Source organism: Eulemur rufifrons, chromosome 4 (genome assembly GCF_041146395.1).
Source record: "Eulemur rufifrons isolate Redbay chromosome 4, OSU_ERuf_1, whole genome shotgun sequence".
Classification (NCBI taxonomy): Eukaryota; Metazoa; Chordata; class Mammalia; order Primates; family Lemuridae; genus Eulemur; species Eulemur rufifrons.
This window is the reverse complement of record NC_090986.1, coordinates 78,768,266-78,793,182: the sequence shown is the minus strand read 5'-3', so window position 1 is coordinate 78,793,182 and position 24,917 is coordinate 78,768,266. Positions and strand designations below refer to the sequence as shown.

Sequence of the window (24,917 nt, the reverse complement as noted above, 5' to 3'; positions counted from 1 at the left end):
AAATCATTAAATTTTATACTTCAAATGCGTAAACTGTGAATTATATCTTATAAAGCTGTTTTTAAAAAAAATAGTGAGTTATATAACTAGAATTAACAAATATTTAATTCACTATACTTGGTCAATTTTATTTTGTATCAATTTTTCCTACTCCATCTGTGAATTTTCCACACTCCCTTATATACGTTATATTGGCAGCCGACTTCCCAATTCCTTTAAACACTCCCAGGATCTGAGATATGCTCCATTGGGTTGTCCTTAAACATCAAGGGCAGGTTTTCTTAATTCTAAACATCTTGACTTACTCAACACTAAGCCTTACAGTGCTCTTGTTAATATGATTTACAAAACGAGAATCAAAACTTCCTTGCAAAGTGGCATTTGTTGATTCAATGACTGCTCAGAACTGGATTTTTCTTCCTACTTCACTGGTTTCTGTAACACTGGGTTTTCGAAATCCAGTTAAAACCTGTGATTTATTGCCTGAAAGAGAAAAATAGTTTAGACTGTATTAGGACAATAGTTAGTATTTATTGCATGCTTACCTAACACCAAGCACATATTTAAATACCTTATACATGCTAACTAATTTTAATCTTCACAATCAACCTATCAGATGGATTATCTCCATTTTACTAATGAGGCACAAGATGTTGAATAACTTGCCTATGGCCATACAGCTACCAAGTGCTGAAGCTGAGATTCTAATCCCAGCAGCACGGTCCCAAGGCCTGTATGGAGAAAGGCAGCAGAGGCTCATTGAATTAACTCTTTTCCCACAGCATTAGCTCTTCAATTCATAAACATTTATGGAATCCAATTAGATGGTCAGCATTGAGGATATAAAAACAAACCAAAACTAAAACAAGGGCTCCTGTCCAGGGATTATAGTCTGATATGAGACACAAATATACCACCAATAATTAAAAATATAAACAGGTCAGCCTGTATCATAAGGCCCAAAGTCCAATCAGAGTGAAGAGGTGCATCCTAACTTTGCTGAGCTAGTTAGAGAAGGACGAGGAAGGATGGCAGTGAAGGGCTAACATTTATTTCAGACAAAAGAACAGCCTGTGGTATGAAAATGCATAGTGTTCTGGAATGGCCTTGGTGTATAAAAGTGTCAGAAGAAGGGGTGGTAAAGGAAGTAGAGGCCGGACTGTGAGGGGCCTTGCACATTATGCTAAGGAGTTTGGAATAAAGAGCACCAATGAGTACAGGCCTGACGTGATCCTGTTTGTACTTTGAGAGGTAACTGTAGGAACTCTGACGATGAACAGGGGTAAAGACAGGGAAAGCAGAAACACCAGGTAGGAGGCTGTGTTAACAACCGACACAAGAGACAAAAAAATTTAAGCAAATTAAGTATCTGTAATTTATTTCTCTTTCAGGTGTATAAGCTATCTTTGGTCCCAGGACCATGGTTAACTACATCTAACACAGCACTGTCCAAAAGAAATACAATGTGACACACACGTATACTTTGAATTTTATACTAACTACATTCAAACAAATAAAAGAAACACGTGAAATTAATTTTAAAAATATTTTATTTAACTCATTTCAACACATCAATTATAAAAGTATTAGCAAAATGTTTCATATTCCTTTTTAATACTAACTTGAAATCCAGTGTGAATTTTATACCTGAAAAATTTTCAATTTGGATGCTAAATTCTCCTTGAAACTACTTGTTTGCATTTAGATTTCATAAAATCTACAATTGAAAACATAGACTCATATACCTAAGTTGTTCCAAACACACTTAAATGTTGCCCAGTATTTGAATGTCAGTTTTAAAATTTAAATTGATTGAAGTTAAAAGTTCAGTTTCTCAGTGATACCTGCCATATTTCAAGTTCTCAGTAGCCACACGTGGACAGTGGCCACCACTCCGGACAGTGCAAACAGCACTGCCTCTCAGCCACAGCGAAATGACCTGCCAGACGCTCCTGGCTGGTTTGTTATTATCAGAGAGCACACGATTTATAAAGTGGAGAATCCCTAATTCCAAACCAACTGCAAGTAAAACATAGTATATAGGAGCAAAATAAATTCTTCTTGAGACCAGAAGGAATAAATGCTCAGCACATTATTGTTTTTTGCTATTTAAAGTAGTATCGTTCTTTAGATTAATTCCCTGTTCAGCTAATAGGGAAGATGTAAACAATGATTTGAAAACATCTTTGTTATTAACGCACCTATACAAACACAAAAAACAAATCCCACTATCCAAGTCATCAATAAGGCCTTCTGTTTAAAGCTGTATTTGGAGCAGACTCCTAAAATAGAGTCCCGCTACAAAACACCTGAAAATTATGAGTAAAATTTTTAAAAACACCTTTTAAATGCATAGCTGAGTTAGCAAGAAAGTAAGATGAATTCTTGGAAGCCAAAAATGAAGCAAAAGTGTGAAGAAGGCGGGGCACTGACACTGGTGGCTGTCAATAGTCAAAGGCTTAGAGGTACAGCCCCTGCTCAGATGAGCCAAGGCCCGGTGGCAGTTTTCTAGTTGTCCCTCCAGTAAATGCTCCCCTTTTTGTTTACCAGTAGGAGTTTTAGCTGAGTCTGAGCACAGGACAGCTTTCAAAAGACATTTCCCAGCCCTACTTGCAGCTACATGAGCAGGTTCTGGCCAATCTGATGTGAGTATAAGAATGTAACTTCTGGATCATACTCTTAAAAGGAGAGGTATTCTTCTCCTCACTCTGTCCTTGTTCCCGTGAGCTGGAATGCAACTATATGTTGAGAATCCCTAATTCGAAATGTTACAAAATCCAAAACTTGAGTGCTGATATAAAACCACAAGTGGAAAATTCCACATGTAACCTCATGTTACAGGTCTTACTCAAACCTTAGTTTCATGCACAAGATTATTAAAAATATTATATAAGATTACCTTCAGGCTATGTGTGTAAGGTATATAAAACATAAATGAATTTCATGTTTGGACCTGGGTCCCACTCCCAGGATCTGTCATTATATATGCAAATATTCCAAAATTTAAAAAAATCCAAAATCTGAAACATATTACAAGTAAGAGATACTCAGCCTGTATATTACCAAGATGAAAAGAAACAACAGGAACTTCCCCTGGAGACTGAAGTATAACGTGCTTTTTATTTTGAATTTCTTTTTCAAATTTAGGATTATTTTAATATGTGGTTCTTTAAAATTATAAATACTTCATAAAATTCAAATCATATTCATTGATCAAAGCCACCTATTTTTTTGATTCCCCCAAAATGAATGAATTTCTCCTCATATACTAAAAATCTTCCTTCTTTAGCATATCACTTAATAAGAAAGCCCACTTTGCTTTATAAATTGCACATAATAAGAGTTAAAACCTTTGATTCTGAATTCTGGCCCATCCACTCACTAGTTGAGTGACTATTAAAATATATTCAACTTCTCTACACCTGTTTTCTCATCTTTAAAAAACGAATAATAGTACCCAGCACATAGGATTGAAGATTAAATGAGTGAATATAAGGAAAGCTCATTAGAGTAGGTCTTGGTCCTTACTTAGCACTAAGTGTTAGCTAACATTATAGAGCACAGACAATATCCTACCTATATTTATATCCTCCCAAGTTCCCAGCAGTGGCTTGCACACAGCAGACGATTAAGGAATGTTTACTGAATTAAACTCATTTGCTACCAGGGGATTAAAAGAGGGGTGGGGAATGACAAGAAAGGAGTTCTCCCCAAGTTACATCTACAGCACACTCTTCAGCACTGCAAACTTTGTGAGCCTGGTAGGTTTTTTTGTTTTTGTTGACAAACAGATTAGGTAGAACAAAAAAAATGCATTAGATCAAATGAATGGAAAAAGGCAAAAAACATTCTGGGCCATGACTGATTTCTCCAGTAATCCCTACCTTTTCCTCTATCAGCTGCTGTCTCTTGTTCTTGCCCATTTCCATGGCTCTCTTGGGCTTTTCAAAAGACCAGTTGAAGTTTACCTCTCAGTACCAACAAGAAAAAGATCTAGTGTCACTTGGTCTGAGCACAGAGTGCTCTTTTGAGTTACTGGAGAAACTCAAAACTTCCTGGAAAGGCTTTCTTGCTAAACTTCTCTTTAACAGTCCCTAAGATTCAAATAATCAAAACTAGTCCCCTTGCCTTTTCCAAGGTCGGCAGACCCCCCCACTCCCCTTACTAGGATGACTGGCATTTCTCCATAAATCTCTTCGTAGGGAAACAGGAGGAAAGGTCAAAGATGGGCTGCACAAGTGCGACCCTTGCTTCTTCATAACACTCTTTACATCCTAGATATTACTCTTCCTCTTTTTAAATCCCATAGCCCTTGGTACTTACCTTGCTCTGATCTATAGTCTATTATATACTTTTGGTTTCCCTCATATAAATTGTGTAATCACATTATCTTCAGTGTCTTTGTAGAGTTTAGGCATTCAGTGTGCTATTCCTATAACACAGACAGGCAGTATAACATTATGCTTTGGAATTAAACAGATCTGGGTCCAAACCTCAGGTGCGTGACTTAACAGCCATGTGACCTCAAGTAAGTTGCTTAACCTAAGCCTCAGTTCCTTCATTTGTAAATTGGAGATTTCTGCTTTATAGGGTAATATTGAGATTAAACAAGGTCAAGTACATAAAGTGCTAAGTGTGGTGCCTGGAACAGACTATGCACTCAATAAAAGGGGATATGCAGTAATAGGCAAAGAGGACTTTATGAATGAGACTTAAATTAGGTCCTCCAGTTCAGACTTTCCAGGACACTGGCCTATGTTAGTGAGCCCCAAGGCCATGTCCCCTAATAAACCTGTCTTGGTGTGTGCTTCAAAAAGAGCAGTGCAACAAAGTATCTTCTGATAGATCATTCAAACCCAAATAGTTCACAAAACAAGTAAGCCCCTTACAGTATTTCTAAAGGCATTATTCAAATTCCCTTCTGGCAAAAAACACTATTTGAAATTAGCAGGCCATTAACTTGGGCTTACTATATTATCATCTAAAAGGATAAATTTGCATTTATAATAATGCAAATGACCTTATTATACATACTACAGGATTAAGAATCTACACTCAGAAATAAAATCAAGATGCTGTTAGGGAAAAAAATCAAATAAGAATATAATAAATATCTTGCTGAAGGAATAAAAGACCTAACAAATACATATATCATGCCATACATATTAAGATGTCAATTCTCCCCAGATCATAATATTAATATATTTTATTTGTGTAAACCCAATCAAAATCCCAATAGGTTTTTAAAAGAAACAAAACTTGATAAAATTCGTACTAAAGTTCATCTTAAAGACTAAAATAACCGCCCCACACAAAAACAAAAAAAGAATAAGATAGGGCAGCTTCCATATCAGGTACCAAAATAAAGCATCTTGCTACAATGATTAATGCAGTGCAGTACTGGTGCAAAAACACTTATTAACACTATAAAGTGTCAAGGGTTATGTTATCCAAATGCTTTAAATTAGATTATTAATACAACCACCCAGGTATATTAAGCCCATTTTTCAGATGATGAAGCCAAGGTCTAAAAAAGCTAAGTAACTTGCCCAAGATGACACAGGGTCAAAGCTGGGTTCTGAACCCAGCTGATTATAGACATACCTCACAGGAAAAATATTAATATCCATTATTTACAGACCTCCTACAAATAAAGGAAAAAACCCTAAATATCCTGGTATAAAGATGGAAAAAGGATGTATCACGCAATTACATTAGTAGGCAAGTAGCTAATATATGAATAGTTAAGTTTGACCTCACAAGGACTTACTAGGATTGATAATAATGATTACAGAGAATGCCAGGAAAAGGGTATTCAGACACAACGCTAGGAATGTCTATTTGCATAGCATTTTGGGAAGGCAATCTTACATTAAAACACACAACTTATGTGACTTCTCAGCAATTCCTCTTACAAACTCAACCCCAAAGAAACGTTAAACATAAGCACAAAAAGTTATATACAAGGATTTTGCAACTTTTTCTGTCAAACTGAAATAGTGAAAGGAACCTAACTGTCCATCAACAGGGAATAGCTGGAACAGATCACAGTACACCCATTCTGTGGGACAGTATGTAAATAAATGGGATAGTATGTAAAAAATAAATTTATATGAACTGACACAGAAAGAGGTTGATGATATACCATCAAATGGGAAAACATCAAGTCACAAAACGTAGTTTTTTAAACCTAATTTGTTAAAAAAGGAAAAAGAAGGATCTAGGAGAGAATAATAAGATGTGAGAGCATGAGAGAGAATGTAAAAGGAGAAAACATTTATACACGTATGTTGAAAAAGGCATTTTTCAAAAGGGTCTGCAAAGATACACACCAAATCATTAGACTGGACGCTAGGGAAGGGAGTGGGATTAGGACCTAAGAATTGAAAGGGACTTTTGCATTTTACTATTTTTCTATATAACTAAAAATGTTTAACGTTTTTGTAATTTTGAGAAGATAAAAACAAGTGACATGAGCTGGGTGCGGTGGTTCTTGACTTTAATACCAGCTTACTCAGGAGGTTGAAGTGGGAGGATCACTGGAGGAGTTCCAGACCAGCCTGGGCAACATAGTGAGACCCCCATCTTTAAAAAAAAAAAGGAAAAAACTAGCTGGGCGTGGTTGTGTGTGCTTATAGTTCTAGCAACTTGGGAGGATCGCTTGAGCCCAGGTATTTGAGGCTGCAGTGAGCTATGACTGTGCCACTGTACTCTAACCTGGGTGACGGAGTGAGACTCTGTCTCTTTAAAAAAGAAAAAGCAAGTGACAAAGAATTTACTATTTGCGTTCAGACTTCTGTTTTAAAATACAGCAAGATGTATAAACCAATGAAGGGAAAACACTAAAAACCAACTAAAGAGAATAAAAGGGGAGCAGTAAGAAAACTACATATGAAGAACTACTGACACCTATGAAGATTCAAAGCAATAGACACAGTAAGTTTTATTGTTTTGTAATAATAGGTTCTGGACAAAGTGAAGACAATGGACACCACGACAACACATTTAAACTCCTATCACAAAGTAATCTGTTACAAATTTCCAGTGGTTCAACATATTAAAATGTAAAATATATAAAGAAAAAAACAAGAAATATAAATATTCAGATTTTTGCAGCACAATACAATGTCCTTTTCAAAAAAAGTTTGTTGCAATTACGTATGTAATTCTGACAGTAATTCAAAACACACAACCATACCCTTTTCCTAACCTCCCCCATGATCTGGATCTGGGGATTGCAGTAATAGAGAAATACGCAAAAATAAAGACAAGTTTAGTGCTCAGAGACAAATAATTTTCCTTATTTTAATGCATCAAGGCGCAAAAATTTCAATTCAAAAAAGCCAATCATTGCTATATGCAGATAAATAAAACAGATTTGGCAACACTTTTATGATCAAACCCAACTAACATTACACTAAAAATGTGTGTGTGTGTGTGTGTGTGTGTGTGTGCAATACCTATTTTAGAAAAACAGGTGCCTTGGTGAAAATGATTCTGAAAATATTCACTAATGCACATTATGTACAAAACCTTTTATATAAAAATTAAACTATTTTCAATGAAATTCCATGTTCACATCCCATCTGAAAACTGTACTTGAAAGATAAATAGTTCTACCTACTGGTTTCTCTCTAAAGTCACAGCTAAGGCAGTTCTCTTTCCAAGGGTTTTCTTTTTTACCCACTCAGTGTCACTAACACTAATATAGACAAATATTATACAGATGCAACCTGACATGCCTGTGCATTTTTACCTGGAGCTCTGTTCACTGTTATAACATGGGAGAGTTTATAGTTGCTACAAAGAATATTTTTCTTTCTTAAAATATATTGTTTCTCTATTCCAAATTAAGCACTTACTTAAGACATTAAGAGGCTGAGAAGCCACTCCATTTGGTGTCAAAATCAATAGCCCTATAAGAAAGAACTCTGTATTGGAATAGCTAGAAAAGTTCTCATTAAAGTAATAGTGCATCCTTTACCTGCATAGAATCAATTTGGCTTAATAGCTCTTTGCCCCCAGAACGCCAGTCTGGAGTTCAAATATGCTCCTGAAGGTCCATCTCAGATAAGAAAAAACATTTCATAGAAGTAGTATGAGGATACATAGGATAATAAAAGTCGTTAAAATCTGTTTGATAAGTCTTACAGCATTCCTCATTTCGAGTATCTGTGAAAGGTTAAGGAAGAAACAAAAATGTAAAAGACTGGGGGCAATGAAGTCAAGTTGGTCAGATATTTAAGCCAGTAACCATTTCAATGAGTCTTTAAGCAAACAACTGCAATGACTTGGTACCTCTAGCTCATCATTCTACAAGCACTGAGGATATGAAGCTTAAAAGGTGAAAAATTGAATACCCTTAGAAAAGGGGAACAGTCTGAGGCAAAAGTTGTAGGTCCGTAAATATATTTTTTATATGTACACACAACTGTGTGTATTATTCTGTATATATTTACACACATATTCACAAGATGCCCTGCAGTGTAATTCAAAAGGCCTTTATGAAGGAACAAATTGATTCTAGTATAGGCCCTACAGTTCATACCATCTGTATAAGAAACAAATGTGCATATATTCACATAATGTAAACCTTATCAACAAAAACATTTTTATTAACAGAGGCCAGATAGTAGGTTTTAGGCTAATGGTTTCTTACCATTATCAGTGAAGTAATCCGAACATTTCTTACACTGAGAACCAAATTAACAACAAAAACACAACTAGGTTTTTAATTCATGAGAAAAAAGATGTTCAGTATGGCAAACATGAACAAAGTTCAAAGTCCACAGTAGGGAAAAATATCAAAACTTTATAAATCTACTGGGATGCAATGTAATTAATTACTGCATCATTAGAAAAATAGACTCATAGAATGAACGTGTTGCTATGGATCCTCTCAACACATCAACCCATATTTTTATCTTTTTCCTCTTTTGTTTCCAGCTGGAGGTTTCTTCAACTGAAGGAGTTGTCCTCCCGTTCCAAAACCTGCAGAGGCAGGATTGGACACCCCAAATGTCAAACCAGCTGATGCCGTGATGCCAGGATTGCTGAAGTTAAACCCAGATGTACTTGAGCTGCCAAAGCCTTATGTTTAGGGAAGAAAATATTCATATCAGAAGTTAAATCACAAAAACAAATATAAAAACGAGGAAGAATAGTAAATTTCTATCTGCAAGAACAGCTTAAGGCCCTAAATTTCTAACATGAAATTTTACAGGAAAATAATTTAGCTAACAACTAAGTGGCACCTTGAAAGACAGAAGGTTTAGTGATGCAGGCTAAAAGAGAAACCTTAGCACAGATAAGTGAAATCTATAGAAAACTTCAAGTTGCCAGAAATTTTCCTGTTAATTATGTATGTCAAGGTGCCTTCCTCCTTCAGCCCCACAAAAAACATTTTATCAACATGTAGGAGAGAGACTTTCACAACATCTGGACCAACTCTTGCAATCCCAAGTCCTCCAAGAAAGCCTTAACCTACAATGTTCAGGACAATGAACACACTAACGAGCAGCACTTACTGCTCTGATTTTATAAGCGCCCTTGCAAAATTAAGGTCAAGTACTACTGCTGCCTAATTAACTGATACAATATTTTAGATTATAATCCTGATACCACTCAATTCTATTATCTTACTCTGCTGGAACTGCTGATTTTAAACACTACTTAATATTAAGCGGAACTTCCTTCAAATTCCCCAAATTTAAACACATCTTTAACAGTATTGTCATTTATTAGACATGCTATTTATCCCTAAGTATTACACATTAAAGCAAGCCACTAATTATAACTATAGAGTAAATGCAAAAGTGATGGAGTTTGGGATTTTCTATAAGAGTCAAAAGATTATACCTATTTCAAAGATGAACTAGGAACCAAATTAATCATCATTTGAAAGACTCTTAAAACCAGAGGGTCTTATAAATGAACATCTCTGGAATACAAATCATTCTCCTGGATGAGTAATGATAACCTGGGTTAAACTTTCACAATGATAGGTTCATTTTTGCAATAATAAAAGAAAATTGTTTAACCATGAAGTCAGTCACGAGGGATCAAATGAATCCCTACTTAGTTAAGATAGGATATAATGATTTTTTAAATCAAACTAAGAAGTCTTATTAGAAATATTTGACAAACCTGCCCTTTAGTTTATAAGCGAGATAAAGCTAAATGATTAGTTAGGCACACATGCTTCATTCGGGGGATAGAAACTGATTCAGGGAACTTTTTGGGTTATTGGAAATAACAACACTTACACTTTTAAATTAAATAATTCGCACCTTTAAATTTGCCTGAAATTCAGGCAGAAACACACAAACCTGCACTAAGACTTCCTGAGGGTTTATTTGTTGTTCCAAATCCAAATGTGGAGGCCCCTGTGGTGCTGCATCCAAAACCAGAGCTAGTTCCAAATCCTATTGGAAGGGTAATAGAGAAATATACAATGGTACATAAAACACAGGTTAAAGGATACTGACAAGTAAAATTGAAAATTATCAAAGTTCTAATAAATACAGTGCTGAAAAATATAGCCTTATTAAGAAAATCTGTTTACTCTTTTGCTTAAGATTTTTAGAAAACCAGATTAATTCTGAAATAAAACATTTATATCTATTTAGATTAAGTTTATGACCCATCAATAAAAAATGTTTAAAGAACAGGGCCATAAAAAACAAGATATTAGTATTTTCTCTCCCAAATGTGCTAGGAATTTTATTGACCATTCAAGTATGATCTTAGTCAAACAGTTATAAACAGTTCTACTTTAGGAGTGTTTCACTTTGCAAAAAACCCACAAAAAAACAAATTCATAAATAAGCATGACACATACAACAATGTAAACACTAAGTACCACACGGTAATTTTCCGCTGCTCTTTACCAAGGCATCTTTGATTAATTAAGAATCTGTACCATTGAAAAACTCTGCATCACTACATAACAGTCAACCACTTTAAATCTACTCCTTAACAATGGATTCCTTCCATACTACTGGCCAACGCAACAGTGAGAAGTTGAGGGTGGAGGCATCATGTTTTTCTCTTAAGAATACTGTTTTCACAATTTAAAAAAGGAAATACTTTTTATCACACAGAAGTCATGAAGAGATTCTAAGTACTTTAAGACTAGTTTCTACTCTCCTAAGAGCCAAGTGCTCCATAAATAAAGTTCAAATTCTTTTTAGGTTATTTTGTAATAGCTTATCTAAAATACTGAGTTTGACAGTATCACTGCCTATAACTCTTAAAAAATATGATCGCAAATTGGATTCTAAATTATAGCAGGAATTATGCTGCCTGCCACGATTCTAGTAATTGCTAATACAGAGCAGACTCTGTATATATTTAAAAAAAATTATATATTAAATAAATAACCATAATAGCTTATAGGCCTCCCACCTTACATTTTAGTGGAAACAAGGGAAACTAATTCATTACATTATAATATGCTTGTCTAAATACAACCAATTTTCAATTATCCATATCAAAGAATTGTGAATGCATTTGTTATTTAGCACAGTGTTTTTGCAGAGAACTTACCTTACTAGAGTTAATTTGCAAAGCTATTAAAATAAGCTTAATTGCTTACGTACACAAGTAAGTATATACGCAAATATGCCAAAAGTGCTTAGAAATGGACAGAAGTTGAGCTGTTCAATTTATAATAATTTCCCCATTTAAAGTACTCATTTTCAGGAAAAAATGACTAGGATGTATGTCATCCACAAGCACAATAGTTTGAACTCCAAACTAATAGGAAGACTACCAAATTTTTAAAATTTTAATTAAAAATAAGTTTATTAAAACTAATTCTCAAGTTCCTATTTCAGCATATTGCTTTGAAAATATGTACATCCCTACCACTTAATTTTAATACTTTTTTATATTTCCTATTCACAAAAGATGGAATGATTAAGTTCTAAATCTAATACTAGAAAGCAATGATTATATTTGGAGAATCATTTTTGCCAGATGGAACCTTAACTTCCAAAACAGCAGTAGATCCTCTTAGAGACGTTTTTTACAGGCTAGTATCAATCCAAATATATTCAATGAAATATGAGAAAAGTTAAAGTGTACCTCCAAGGTTTGAAGAACCTAAGCCACTTGACTGCAAGCCAGTGCCAATACCTGAGCCGAATGGCGTTCCAAAACTAACTCCCAGAGATGGCTGTGGCCCTGGTATAAAAAAAAAAAATGGGAGGGGGGGAAAAAACAAATTTGCCTTACTCTTTCAAGATTAAAGTTTCTTTATGAAATTATTTTAAAAATGAACAGTAATTACTTTTAACTAATTCCATTTGTTAAAACTTAGTTTTTCAGGATGTTTCTTCAGGCTAACTTATCTATCCCAATTGTTATACCTATCCAAACTTTTAAAAAAAATTTTTTAATTAACCTGTTCAGAACTAGACAATTAAAAGAGGTTTACCACAACAAAAGTTGAATGTTAGTTTAATCTACTAAATAATTTGAAACATTTAATGTATCACAAATTATAGTTCTTTTAGATTTAATTCTAGAATTATTTTAGATCTCCCCACTTGTTTTCTGATAAAACTAGTTGGTCTAATCAGTAAAGGTTTTTGCTTTTTTTTTTTTTTTTTAAAGCAAGCTCCTTAGTGTTAGAGTCAAGTCTCAATTGACCAAAAGAGACGGACACTAACATGGCAAAACTATCATGTTACTTCATAAGAGTATAAGTACCCAAAAAACTAGGCATGATTTATATTTATGAAATATAAATGATATAAACAAATAGATAAAAAACAAGACAATGTTTTATTTTATTTAATTTATTGTTCATTTTAAAGCAAATCAATTACACAGTAACATGACAATTCCAACTTGTTCACAAAAAGTGATAATTGAGTTCTATTCTTAAGTTCTGCTACATCACACCACTTATCACCTGATTAAATAAGATAGATAATGAACATTTACAAAGGCACCGCTGTGTACCTTGACAGATTCAATACATTCAAGCTTTCAATTCAGAAGTTTCTTTCCAACATGTTGGAAAATGTACTCAGATGCAGTCATCCTTTTCCCATTTGTTACTTTAAAGATTTTGGCTGAGTTTGTTTGGCAAGAATAGCATCAAACTTACTAGCCTCTCTTTTTTAACTACTATTTTTTTTTAACTAAGCAGAATACAAAAATCTAAAAATCTCTCATTTGATAAATAATTTATGAAAATTATTCAATAAACTTCATAGTACAATCTTCAGTATTGTCTTTTTCAAGCACAGTGACCAGTGCATCTCAAAGCTGAGGGAATTGCCAAAGTAATATGCATATTAAAATTTAAACTTTTCAAGAAATCAAAGCCTTCAAGTTGTCCAATGAAGAATGAGGTTTATGTATTCAAAAGGTAGTGTGAAATTATAAAGCATTTAAAGAAAAACAACTGAGGAACTACATTTTGCTACACTGGGACAGAAACTGGACTTTTCAAATAGCTTCTACCCAGAAAATAAAGAACAACAACGAATAGCAGCCAAAATTCTTATAATACTATTAAAAAAATAAATTAAAAAAGGATTTAAATTTTTACATCCAGTTTGGGATCAATTTGAGAATAAAATACCTGCCTAGAAGCTCTTTTGTAAAATGTTACTATAGGAAAAAGAAATCAAGCATATTACTTTCTGATTTCTAATAAAAATAATATGTAGAAAACACATGTCCAGTTTCTTTAACATTGAGAGACTTAAAAGTTTCACATGTTAATAGGAGGCACTGCTGGTGGAAGACCCTAAAGAATAATGCACACCACAGCCCTCAGCCTTACAAGTCATAAGAGTTACTCAAATAGCATTCTTTTTGTTGTGTGTGGGTCTGTTTTTAAGAGCAATAGAACATGGTTTCTCTAATCATCAGTATTCAGGATATAGGTAATCAAGAACTCATATCTAACGATGACAAGACTTTCCATTGCACAACAGATACAAGATATTTTGAATTTTGTACCTTCACACAAATTCTGAAGGCAACATCATTTATAAAACTAGTAGGCAAATGTATAACATTTTTTAATAGTAAAAACTCATGATAAATATCTCCCATGCCAAAGTATTAGCATATATTACACTCTGGCCACCATAATATATTAGTTTCACTATTAGAAAGCAGAATCTAAATCCTTCAGGCAAAAGTTACGTAAACAATTCAAGAAGTCTGCTTTGAAATCTGAATAGTCATTCAATGAGAGGTTCTTAGTTCCATAAATAAAACCAAGTTAGTAGTGATATATACCAATGATTGCCCAAAGTGACATCTTCATGTAGAGTAACATTTTACAAAAGTTACCATATAATATATTCACACACAACAAAATCAGGTTTAGCACTGTAAATCATATTTTCCAGAATAAATTCTACTTTCTTATGAGTAAAACTGCATTCACAGGAAAAGGACTAAAGTGCTAAAATTTTTTATAATTTTCCATGATCACTCAAAATGCCTAATGTAATTAGTATGGTTATTCCTAAGTCATATTTTATAATAAAATAATAGTTTTTCTTTAAAAACAATATCTTTTCCCCAGTTTGAAAAATTTTGCTCTCATTGATTTAATGGGGAATGTTCCTTTGGTTACTAAATACAACAAAATCACAAAACCACAAGAAACTAAGATGAAATACTTAAAAGTTTCCTATTTAACACTACATCTTAAATCTCCAAACCTACACTAAAAGCTAGAAAGTAGGAATTTCTAACAAAATGTCTTGGCTCTCCTTAAAACAGCAGCTAAATCACATAAGTGTTATTATGTAAACATCAATAACTTTTAAAAGTTTCAAAACACAATAGCAAAACTCAGTCCCAGGTACATTGCTTAAAAAAACTATCCTAAATTAAAATTATACTGAAAAACCTAATGTAACTGTCTTACATTTTTTAGGATTGGGAATCACTTGTAGACAAGTGTCTAGATCTGCCAACATGTAACTAACTTATCTACGTACTGATGCTCATTTCATACCTAAACAGCCTGCTGGTTCTTCATCAATTCTCTTTAGCCTTCAGAAAAAATAACCATAAATCACATATGCCTAAGCCCTATTACATATTTTTTCCATTAAATAAAAGAACTGAAGAAGGATCAAGAAGTCATTTAAGTCCATTCCTTCACCTCCAAAAAAGATACCACAGAAACCACCCTCAGAAGGCAGCAGTCTAAAAAGCTATCTGCTCTGTACTCATATTAAAGTTAACGAAGTCAAGGATCCATAAGCAAATAAAAGTCAAAATCCCTCGGGTAAATCTTGTAGAGATCAACAGGGATATATAAAAACAGCACACAGGCTCTATCTAGCTTTGTCTAAATGGTCTAGACTTTGTTATTGGCACATAAAAAAGATTTCATGAAAGTCACAGAGATAAGGAATAACTCACTGGGTACAAAACACAATAAACTGGGACTTTCTAAATAGGCTATAACTCATAAAACCATTACATATGTATCTTAACAGAGTTCATAAATCTTGCAATAACGGTGACATAACTTAAATAACTAACATTCTGACTGGGAAGATAGAAACAAATGGACCACAGAGCCTGAGAGACCTTTAGAGAAACAAAAGGGAAAAGAGAAGACAATGCAAAATTGTTATCACTATAGCTTAGCTTCTCAGTTCTAAGAATTCATACAACTCATAGTGAAAACACTTCAAGACTATTTAGGTTGATAAATTACAATTCCTGCCATCTGATTAGAAAGCCCTTATGTGGACTTCAAAATTGTAGGGAACACTGAAAGTAATCAATTTCTCCAAAGGCTGGCAAAAGTCACAAAATTAAAGCCTATGAGCAAAAGGCTCCTCAAGATGATTGCTCCAAATTAAGCTAATATTCTCCACCACCACAGAGGGCAAAGACCACAAATCTACATTGTCTAACTTTGTATTCCCCAAGCCTCGCACACGGCAGGCACTCATAATAGAATGAACATGTACCTTCATATATCTGGGAGCCCAAAATGTATGAGTGAAAACCTACGAACATCTCAAGATAAGACTGCCTACATAGGAAAGTTTAAAAACAAAACAAAAAACCTTGACAGGAGGTTTTGCTTCAAGTTTAGGTATTTGCCATGAAATATATTCACTTACAATGTAACATTTTATATAAGTGACTTTTGTCAAGTTTTATTAGAATGGAAATCCACTATTTTTAAAGAACACTTAATCGAACCTACACTTATCTGACCTACTTTAGGATTAATATTGGCTCTAAAAAGTAAACTAGTACTATCGTTGGCTTGATTAGCTGGTTAAATAATCATGAGAACTGATGGTTGTGATTATGGGATTGATTCTTGATTGATTAAAAGAATCAATCCCATAATGACTTTTTCCCTCCATAACTTAAGAGTGCAATCCTACACTCCAGCAGCTACTAGATAGTGCTCATGTGAGCCACTATTCACATGGGTCCAGCCATGGAATGTGGAGGATTTGGCATAAATCCATCATCAACCCTTTACTAATGGCAAGTAAATTCTGTCATCTCCAAATGTGAAGAACAATTTTTTTAACTGCCAATAATGAAAACCAGAGAATGCTTCCCCAGTAGAGGCAGCCTGAATGCAATCTAAATATGTACTTTTTACTTTTTTTGTATTATAATTTACTACTGGACTATATGGAACTCAGAAAGACAAATACTACAGAATAAGCATCACTCAAAAATTTATAGATGATTAAAGAAAAAAAGATCAATATCCATTAATATTATATTTTTCTATGTCAAACTTCAAACCTCACAAAAGGGACTACAGGAGTAAGACAAGTAATAGCCTCGGACAGACATAGGACCAAACACTGTAGAACTAGACCACAACAATGTTTCTCTAATTAGAAGCAGAACTGAACCAAGGACTAAAATGATCTGCTTTCCAGTATTTCACCAATTATTTTCAACTGCTCAACTTCCCAGTTCCTCCTTAACGTGCAATCCACATCTCAAAATACCTTTTTCTTGCTCTTGCTACTGTTCTGTTCACTTTGAAACAGTACAAATAATTCTAGCATGGATCGTCTTCAAAGTTTATTTAGAGGGTCTGTATTAGGTTTCCTGGCAACATATGTACAAATAAACCTACTACTGATCTTCAACACACCCTCAGTCAATAAAAACATACTTTATCCTGAATGTGGGTACTTTGTAATCACTATGTATGAGGAAAATGAGAATGCACCATCTATCAGTATCATATGAAAAATGCAACGTGTGGATGGATTATCTCTGACTTTAAAACAATAAATGATACAGTCATGATTTTAGAAGCTAATGTTACTTTTAAATGTAATTCAGTAGTTAGTGAAACACCAAGTTCTAAAGGGCATTTATAGCAATACAGCAAATAACATTAAGTAAATTCACAATATTCAGTATCTAATTGATATATAATTATTGCTAAGACTACCCTGCATTTTTATCAGGTACGTTTATAATTGTGTCCATCACAATTTTTAGATTGTATTGGAACAGCTATTCATAGAAATTTCTTCAGTGCTCACACAAAAGGAAGACTTATAAAAATGCACATAAATGTTCTGCATTTGAACAGAAAGAAGCTATAACTTGAATGCATTCAGACCTGTAGCAGGCTGTTGCTGCTGTGTAAGTGTTGCAGCCATGGCAACGGCTGCTGCGTTTGGCATGGTGCTGAAAGGCGTGGGTCCAGTAGTAACTCTGGGTGCATTCTGCCACTTCTTAGCTTCTGTTCGCCTGGCTTCAAACACATCTACAGCATCTCCCAGGAACATTTTCCTGTAGCCAAGGTACTGTTCTTTGAGCACCTAAAGGAATAAAAAACATGAAAAGGCTAATCAAGTTCCACAGTGACTTTGGCAATATGTGAATGAATGTAACTATGAAATAAGTTACCAAAGATAGTTCAAAGACACTGCCAAAATTATATATTCCACCTAAACACAAATTAGAGTGCTAGTAATGCACATTGGTGTGGGAAGTGACAAGTATGAGAATTCTATCACTCTCTGAATAGTTTATTCCCTATTTTTGTCATATATCTTTACATTATGTTGCCTAAAATATTCTGGCTTCATGAGACCATTTAAAATGAGTCAGCTAAGCTTTTAGACAAGTAAAGAAATATTTAAATAAATATTCCAGTTTTTCATGAATTTTTCCCCTCAAATGTCCACCTTTTTCACAGCCATTAGATTAAAACAGCTTTTTAAAAAAGCCAGCACTAACTATATGTTTTTTAAAAGGCCCTGGGTGGGCCGGGCGCGGTGGCTCACGCCTGTAATCCTAGCACTCTGGGAGGCCGAGGCGGGTGGATCGCTCAAGGTCAGGAGTTCGAGACCAGCCTGAGCGAGACCCCGTCTCTACTAAAAAAATAGAAAGACATTATATGGACAACTAAAAATCTATATAAAAAAAAAAAAATTAGCCGGGCATAGTGGCGCATGCCTGTAGTCCCAGCTACTTGGGAGGCTGAGGCAGTAGGATCGCTTAAGCCCAGGAGTCTGAGGTTGCTGTGAGCTAAGCTGACGCCACGGCACTCACTCTAGCCTGGGCAACAAAGTGAGACTCTGTCTCAACAACAACAACAACAAAAAAAATAAATAAAAGGCCTGGGTGACACATGCTAAAATAAGATGGCATGTCTCAGCAGAAAGCACTTGGAAGATATAATGAGGGGTTCTACTTTATTGATATTGTCTGACTATTGTACAATGAGAACATTCATGTTGAGCTTATGAACTAAAACCAAAATATAAAAATTAAAAATTGAATTTGTAACTCCAGAGTAAGAAAAATTCCTAAATTCATAAACTGGGCAGGTTTTTCAAAGGCAACATCTTTTGATTAAGGCCATTAATAGGAATGATTATTTCACTTTAGACTTATTTAATACTTTCATTAAAGATTTAGCCTACTTTAAATAGGTTTTATAACACTTGTTGAAGAGATGCAGAATTTCCACATTTCTTACCTTTCTTAGCAGAAATTAATAAATATTAGGCTCTATGATTACAACAGGTATGGCACTTAGAAATCTTATTGTTATTTATAGTATTTAAAAGCTATCATCATCCCTGTGTGAGAATGTCAGTGTTTGACATTCCAGTTATAAACTTTGCTACCTTTACAACGTACTAAAGTGAACTGAAAATTCGGGAAAATGCAAAGTCAGAATCAGGGCATGTGACGGAAGAAAAACAAACCTTATTACTGATCTCCCCCAGATCCATCCTTCCTTTTCCTGTGCAATTCCATGTACATACATATACAATATTTGGCATCAGTATCCCACATACTTTAGTTCTAATTCAGATAAAGGGAAACAATGACCCACCTTAGAAACTTGTACAGACAATTAGTTGAAAAACAAACAAAAAAACCCCCCAAAAACCTGAAATCAGCCATGATTTATATACCTAATTGCTAAAACTTCCAAATTTCTTAATATCAGTGAGGCCTGGCTTAATAATATAGCTTAAGCCTGTTTCAATAGATTATTTAATGAAAAACAAAAGGAACAAAAAAACACCTATTGTGAGATTTCGATAAGTCTAGAACTTATAGGTAGTTTGCTCACTCAAGTAAGCTGAAAATAAATGGTAGCATATCAAATCTGATCATGCAACATCCTTTGATTCTTGGGGATGAATTAAAAAAAAAAAGAGTAGATCAAAATTTCACGTTAAGTGTATTCAACATGATCTGGGGCTGTTTTATTAAGTAGTGAATCTCGGTCTCATTGTTTTATGGTCACGATGCTGAAAAGGGTATACTTTTCAAACCAGACAGGAGAAAATGCCATTGAAAAAACATTTATATTTATATATTTACATCTGGGATTTGCTTTAAAATAATGAGGAGGAGGTGAGGTGTGCGAAGCATGCCTGTGTGGAGAATTGATAAAATACGCTCAGCAGGATTTTAATAATGGTTTAAGTTAGGTGGTGGTTAGCATTTATTATAATGGTATTCTACCTTTGTATGTATTTGAAAGCCTTCATAATAAAAAATTTTTTAGAAATCTGCACAACACATACTTCAAAATGCCAATGTTGAATCATCTTTAGGCGTTTAAAAACATTAAAGTAATATTTATTGTAGGCTAATAAAACTTTCAAAAAAACCTGACAAAAATTCCTCCTTTAGAACAAAATTATTTTAAAGATTTGGTCTAGAGTTTTAAATTTACTAAAGCAAAAGTTCTAAAGTGTGCTATCATTTCAAAAATGGAGTAATTTATTAACTTTTCAAAAAATTCTGTTATCATGAATCAGATTAAAATAAAAATGAAAATGTTGGTAATCTCAATTAAACTCTATTTTACACAGTTAGTAATTTATTTAGACTCAAGTTTGGCTGCTTTCAATTTTAAAGGTTTTTTTGGACCACATATACTCTAAGAAAGAATTTAAGTACATTTGTTTGATTAGTTGGAACAAATGTACTTACATTTAGCATTTCACTTAAATAAATTTTAAAAACTCACATTATTACATGAGGGTCAAAACATTCAGTGATAGGTCATTTTATTTACATTATTTAAGAAACACAAATGATTCCCTGTATTTAGAAGGGAGAAATGTTGTAAGTGGGTTTTTTATGCAGCGGCCAGTAAACATTTAAAACACACACAGAATTAAGGCAGTGCAAAATGATTTTGCTACTAAGAATGCTTATTTTCTGTAGTGCTATTTACAGTGGTAAAGTGATGGAAACAATCTAAATGTCCAACAACAGAAGATGAGTTACACAAATTGCACAAGCATACAATTAACTCTTTCATAACTACTAAAAATACTGTGGAAATGTGTATTAACATGGGAGGTCATTCACGATATACTACTGAAAAAAAGTTAAAATAAAAGATTGTATGGGGCTCTTGGATCTTTTTAAAAAGAATAGATATTATCCATGGTTGTGTCTGGATATAATTATGGATTATAGTAGTTCTTGTCTTTTCACTTATATATAATTCTAATTATTTCTCTACTAAGTATGGACACATTTGTCCCCAAATGAACAAATACTTGGGTCTAGATATTCAGATAGATGAACTGGCGATGAAAACTTACCTTTACATTTTCATGAATAGACTGAAGTTGTGCAGCTAAAGCTACAAATGTTTGATAAATTTTCTGCATAGCCATTGACAAATCTATAAAAGAAAATTATATTATCACCCAAATATATATATAGCACAATTTTATTTTTCTATTATTTGAGTCCAATTTTTGGCATAGTGAATGTGTAGGAGAAAAATACTCTATCAATGTTCCCGTGGCTAGAGAAGATACAGACTGAGCAGACTACAAGGAGGATATCTATATTAGGAATCTGGGGAGGAAGCAAAAGGCTCTAAGATTTCTGCCCTTGTTACTACAGCAACAACTAACATAATAAGCATCTTACATTTTCAGGGAATCAAGAACTTTTAAGGAAATTTTCCTAAAGCAGCTTAATCTTAAGCTTAAGATGACTACTAATAGCTATTTAAAATACCTTTTATGTAACCACAGTTTAATCTCTCCCCAACCAATAAAATATCAAAAAAAATTACCATAGTAAGCATGTTACCTTGCGGGGTTATATGTGAATTATTTGCTTGAGTGGCAAGGTGGTTTTCTAGTTCTTCAATCTGCTGTCTGTACTGCTGAAGCTGTACCTCAAATTGCTGAACCAAGATTCTGAAGTAGCTATAAAAAACATTTAAAAAGTCAGATAAAATTTTTTAAAATATTATTTTCTTTATATTCAAAATACCAAATAAGTAAATATCCCCATTTTAGCAGGATCTTTGAATTCATTTGAAGATATAATGTATCTTTAAGTGGCACAGATACTATCACTAGACCAAAAACCTAAATGTTGTAAATTATCAACGTGTTATTCCAATCGTGAGTGACATATCCAAATTAAGGAACATTCTACAAAATAATCTAATAGTTTTCAAAAGTATGAAGATCATCCAAGACAAGGAAACACTGAGTAACTACTACAGATTGGAACAGATTAAATGCAATGTGAACCCCAGATAGGATCCTGGAACAGAAAAAATACATTAGTGGAAAAATTTATTAAATTTCAGTAAGTTGCATAGTTAATAATATTGCACCAATGTTAGTTTCCTGTTCTTAATAATCATATGATAGTTCTATGTTAACAGTAGGGGAAACAAGGCGAGTAACATAAGGAAATTCTTTGTATTACTATTGTTTGCAAGTTTTCTGTAAGTCTAAAATAAGTTTATTATAAGGTTAAAAGTACAACTGTCAACCAGATTTTACAATCAAGTACTTATAGTTCTTATATTAATCAAATTTGTAATCTGCGAACATTATAGTATACTACGGAAAGCACATGTAATTACTGCTACTATTTTGATAAATTTAACCACAGACAGTGCTACATAGATAAAAAGGGATCTTGAATGGCATTCAAAGGAATCTGAATGTTTTTATCTAAGAAATAGGTAACTGTGGAAGCTTTGTGCAAAATGAGCTATGATGGCGATATGAAGAACAAGACAAAATGATAAAAGTCCAGTGCATAAGCACATCCCATGCTAATCTGAATAACAGGAGTATCACTGTCATCATTAATTTCCTGCTTTTGATAATTGTATTATGGTTAAGTAAAAGACTATCCTTATTTTTAAAAAATACACACTAAAGTATTTTAGCATAATGAGCATTATTTCTGTAAATACCTCAAACTGGGGGAAAAAAATATATATATACACACACACATATAGCGAAATAAGGAACAAAAGAAATATAGTAAAAAATGTTAATATGTGGGATATCTGAATGTAAGGTATATGGGCATATTTTGTTCTAGTCTTGAAGCTTTTCTATAAGTCAAAAATTATATCATAATAAAAAGTTAGAAGAATAAAAAAAACCAAGGGACCAGGATTCAGATAGATCTCCACAACTCACAACTCCCCTCTGCATGCCTTGGTCTCCTTATCACTAAAACTGGAATAACAATAGCTATAGAGGCTTTGTGAAAAATATGAGATAAAGGATGGACAGTGCTAAACACACTGCTTGGCAAATAGTAATCACTTGCTAAATATTAGCTATTATTATCTGTATTAGCATGGAAGGATATTAAAACAGAGAAAAGACATATATCTCATGTATGGAAATTAGATGTATATACAAGTTGAGTGACACGATTACAGGTGGATTTTTCCCTTTACTTATCTACATTTTCTAATTTTTCTTCCTTAAGATATATTACCTGTGTAAATAAATAAAAGCTACGCAAATAAGTAAATGGGTTAAACCATACTTAGTATGCCTGTTTAAGGATGGACTATCTCGAAATTATTTTTAATTTAAAGGTCCTAATGGGTAAAAATTAAGTTTCTACTACCCGCAAAATCTGATAGAGTGAAATACACCCAGTTGCATAAAGTGTAACTAACTGCATTATAGTGGTAGAAAGCTCAGATCTTAGCCTTCACCTACCTTTCAGTAAAATGCAGATAATAATTCGGATAAACCGTGTTAGAGTTATCAGGAGAAATAAATTTTAAAATCCATATGGAGTGCTTACTTAACCCAGTCTTTCGATATAGTAAACTAAAAATTCTTAGCTTGTATATTATTACTATTCTGCTTTCTTTTTTTTTTTTTTTTTTTTTGAGACAGAGTCTCACTCTGTTGCCCAGGCTAGAGTGAGTGCCGTGGCGTCAGCCTAGCTCACAGCAACCTCAAACTCCTGAGCTCAAGCGATCCTCCTGTCTCAGCCTCCCGAGTAGCTGGGACTACAGGCATGCACCACCATGCCCGGCTAATTTTTTTTATATATATTTTTAGCTGTCCATATGATTTCTTTCTATTTTTAGTAGAGATGGGGTCTCGCTCTTGCTCAGGCTGGTCTCGAACTCCTGAGCTCAAACGATCCGTCCACCTCGGCCTCCCAGAGTGCTAGGATTACAGGCGTGAGCCACTGCGCCCGGCCTTATTCTGCTTTCTTAAAGTGAGAAACATTTCTTAAAAAAAAAAAAAAAAAAAAATCCAGTAACTTACTCAGCAGGAGCTGTATTTTCATGTTGAAGTCCAGGTGGTGTTTTCTGGGTTCTTAAAGCTATTTCAGCATTCTTCAATTCCTAATATACCAAATGTTTAAAAAAAAAAAAAAAAAAAAAAGCCAGTTAAGAGTTAGTTAGGCTAAAAATACCAATCATCTCTAGATTGAAACTTCAAACAATGCCATTATTGGAGAGTCATGCTGTAAGAACACATTAACTGCTATGTGAGTTGTATTTAACTCACACTAGTTTTGAATCTGGGGCCTCATGAAGCATATGAAACTCACATGTCTCTTCACCTGGGGAGAGAGAACTATTTTTCAAGTTGCCTATGACTCACGCACAGAAGACAATAAAAAATAACACATTTTTTCAATAAATTAGAAAGGATTATTTAGTTATCAAAATTTTTATTCTACTTTCATAATAAAACACCATGTACCCAAGGAAAAGGTTTTTTTTTTTTCCTAATGTGGCAGTCAATGCATTAATATTATGGATGAAGCTGTTCTACAAGTTGCTAAAACCTTTTTCAAGAGATTAAAAATTACACTTTTTTTTTCTTTTTTAAAGAAACAGGGTCTCACTAGGTTAGGCTAGATTTGAACTCCTGGGCTCAAGCAACCCTCCTGCCTCAGCCTCCTGTGTAGCTGGGACTACAGTTGCGTGCTGCCATGCCTGGCTCTCAAATTACACTTTTAATAAACTTTATGATAAAATTATAATGAGCTGCTCATCTATTTTTAAAAACTATGGATTTTTGTAGGATTCAGGAAGCAAATTTCATTCACAGTGAAAAGATTATGCTATTTAAAACTCTTTAATATGTAAATGCAGAAAATACTATTTTTTTAAAAGGCAAGTA

The 24,917-nt window shown here is 33.8% G+C and overlaps 1 protein-coding gene across 4 annotated transcripts in view; it reads right to left on the bottom strand.

The window, feature by feature from the left end:
* Positions 1–252: 252 nt before the first annotated feature.
* The window catches only part of NUP58 (nucleoporin 58), a 46,482-nt gene continuing 21,817 nt past the window's right edge, over positions 253–24,917 (bottom strand). For 2 of the 4 annotated variants that reach the window (XM_069467425.1, XM_069467426.1), the window contains 7 exons: positions 24,051–24,130; positions 21,586–21,704; positions 21,084–21,166; positions 17,615–17,816; positions 12,088–12,186; positions 10,329–10,424; positions 8,715–9,090 (listed from right to left, as the gene is read on the bottom strand). In XM_069467425.1, coding sequence (XP_069323526.1) covers positions 8,921–9,090; positions 10,329–10,424; positions 12,088–12,186; positions 17,615–17,816; positions 21,084–21,166; positions 21,586–21,704; positions 24,051–24,130 — 849 coding nt within the window. In that variant the 3' untranslated portion in view covers positions 8,715–8,920. Of the gene's footprint in view, positions 484–8,714; positions 9,091–10,328; positions 10,425–12,087; positions 12,187–17,614; positions 17,817–21,083; positions 21,167–21,585; positions 21,705–24,050; positions 24,131–24,917 lie in introns of those variants that run through there. The other 2 variants (XM_069467427.1, XM_069467428.1) reach the window with 2 other exon arrangements.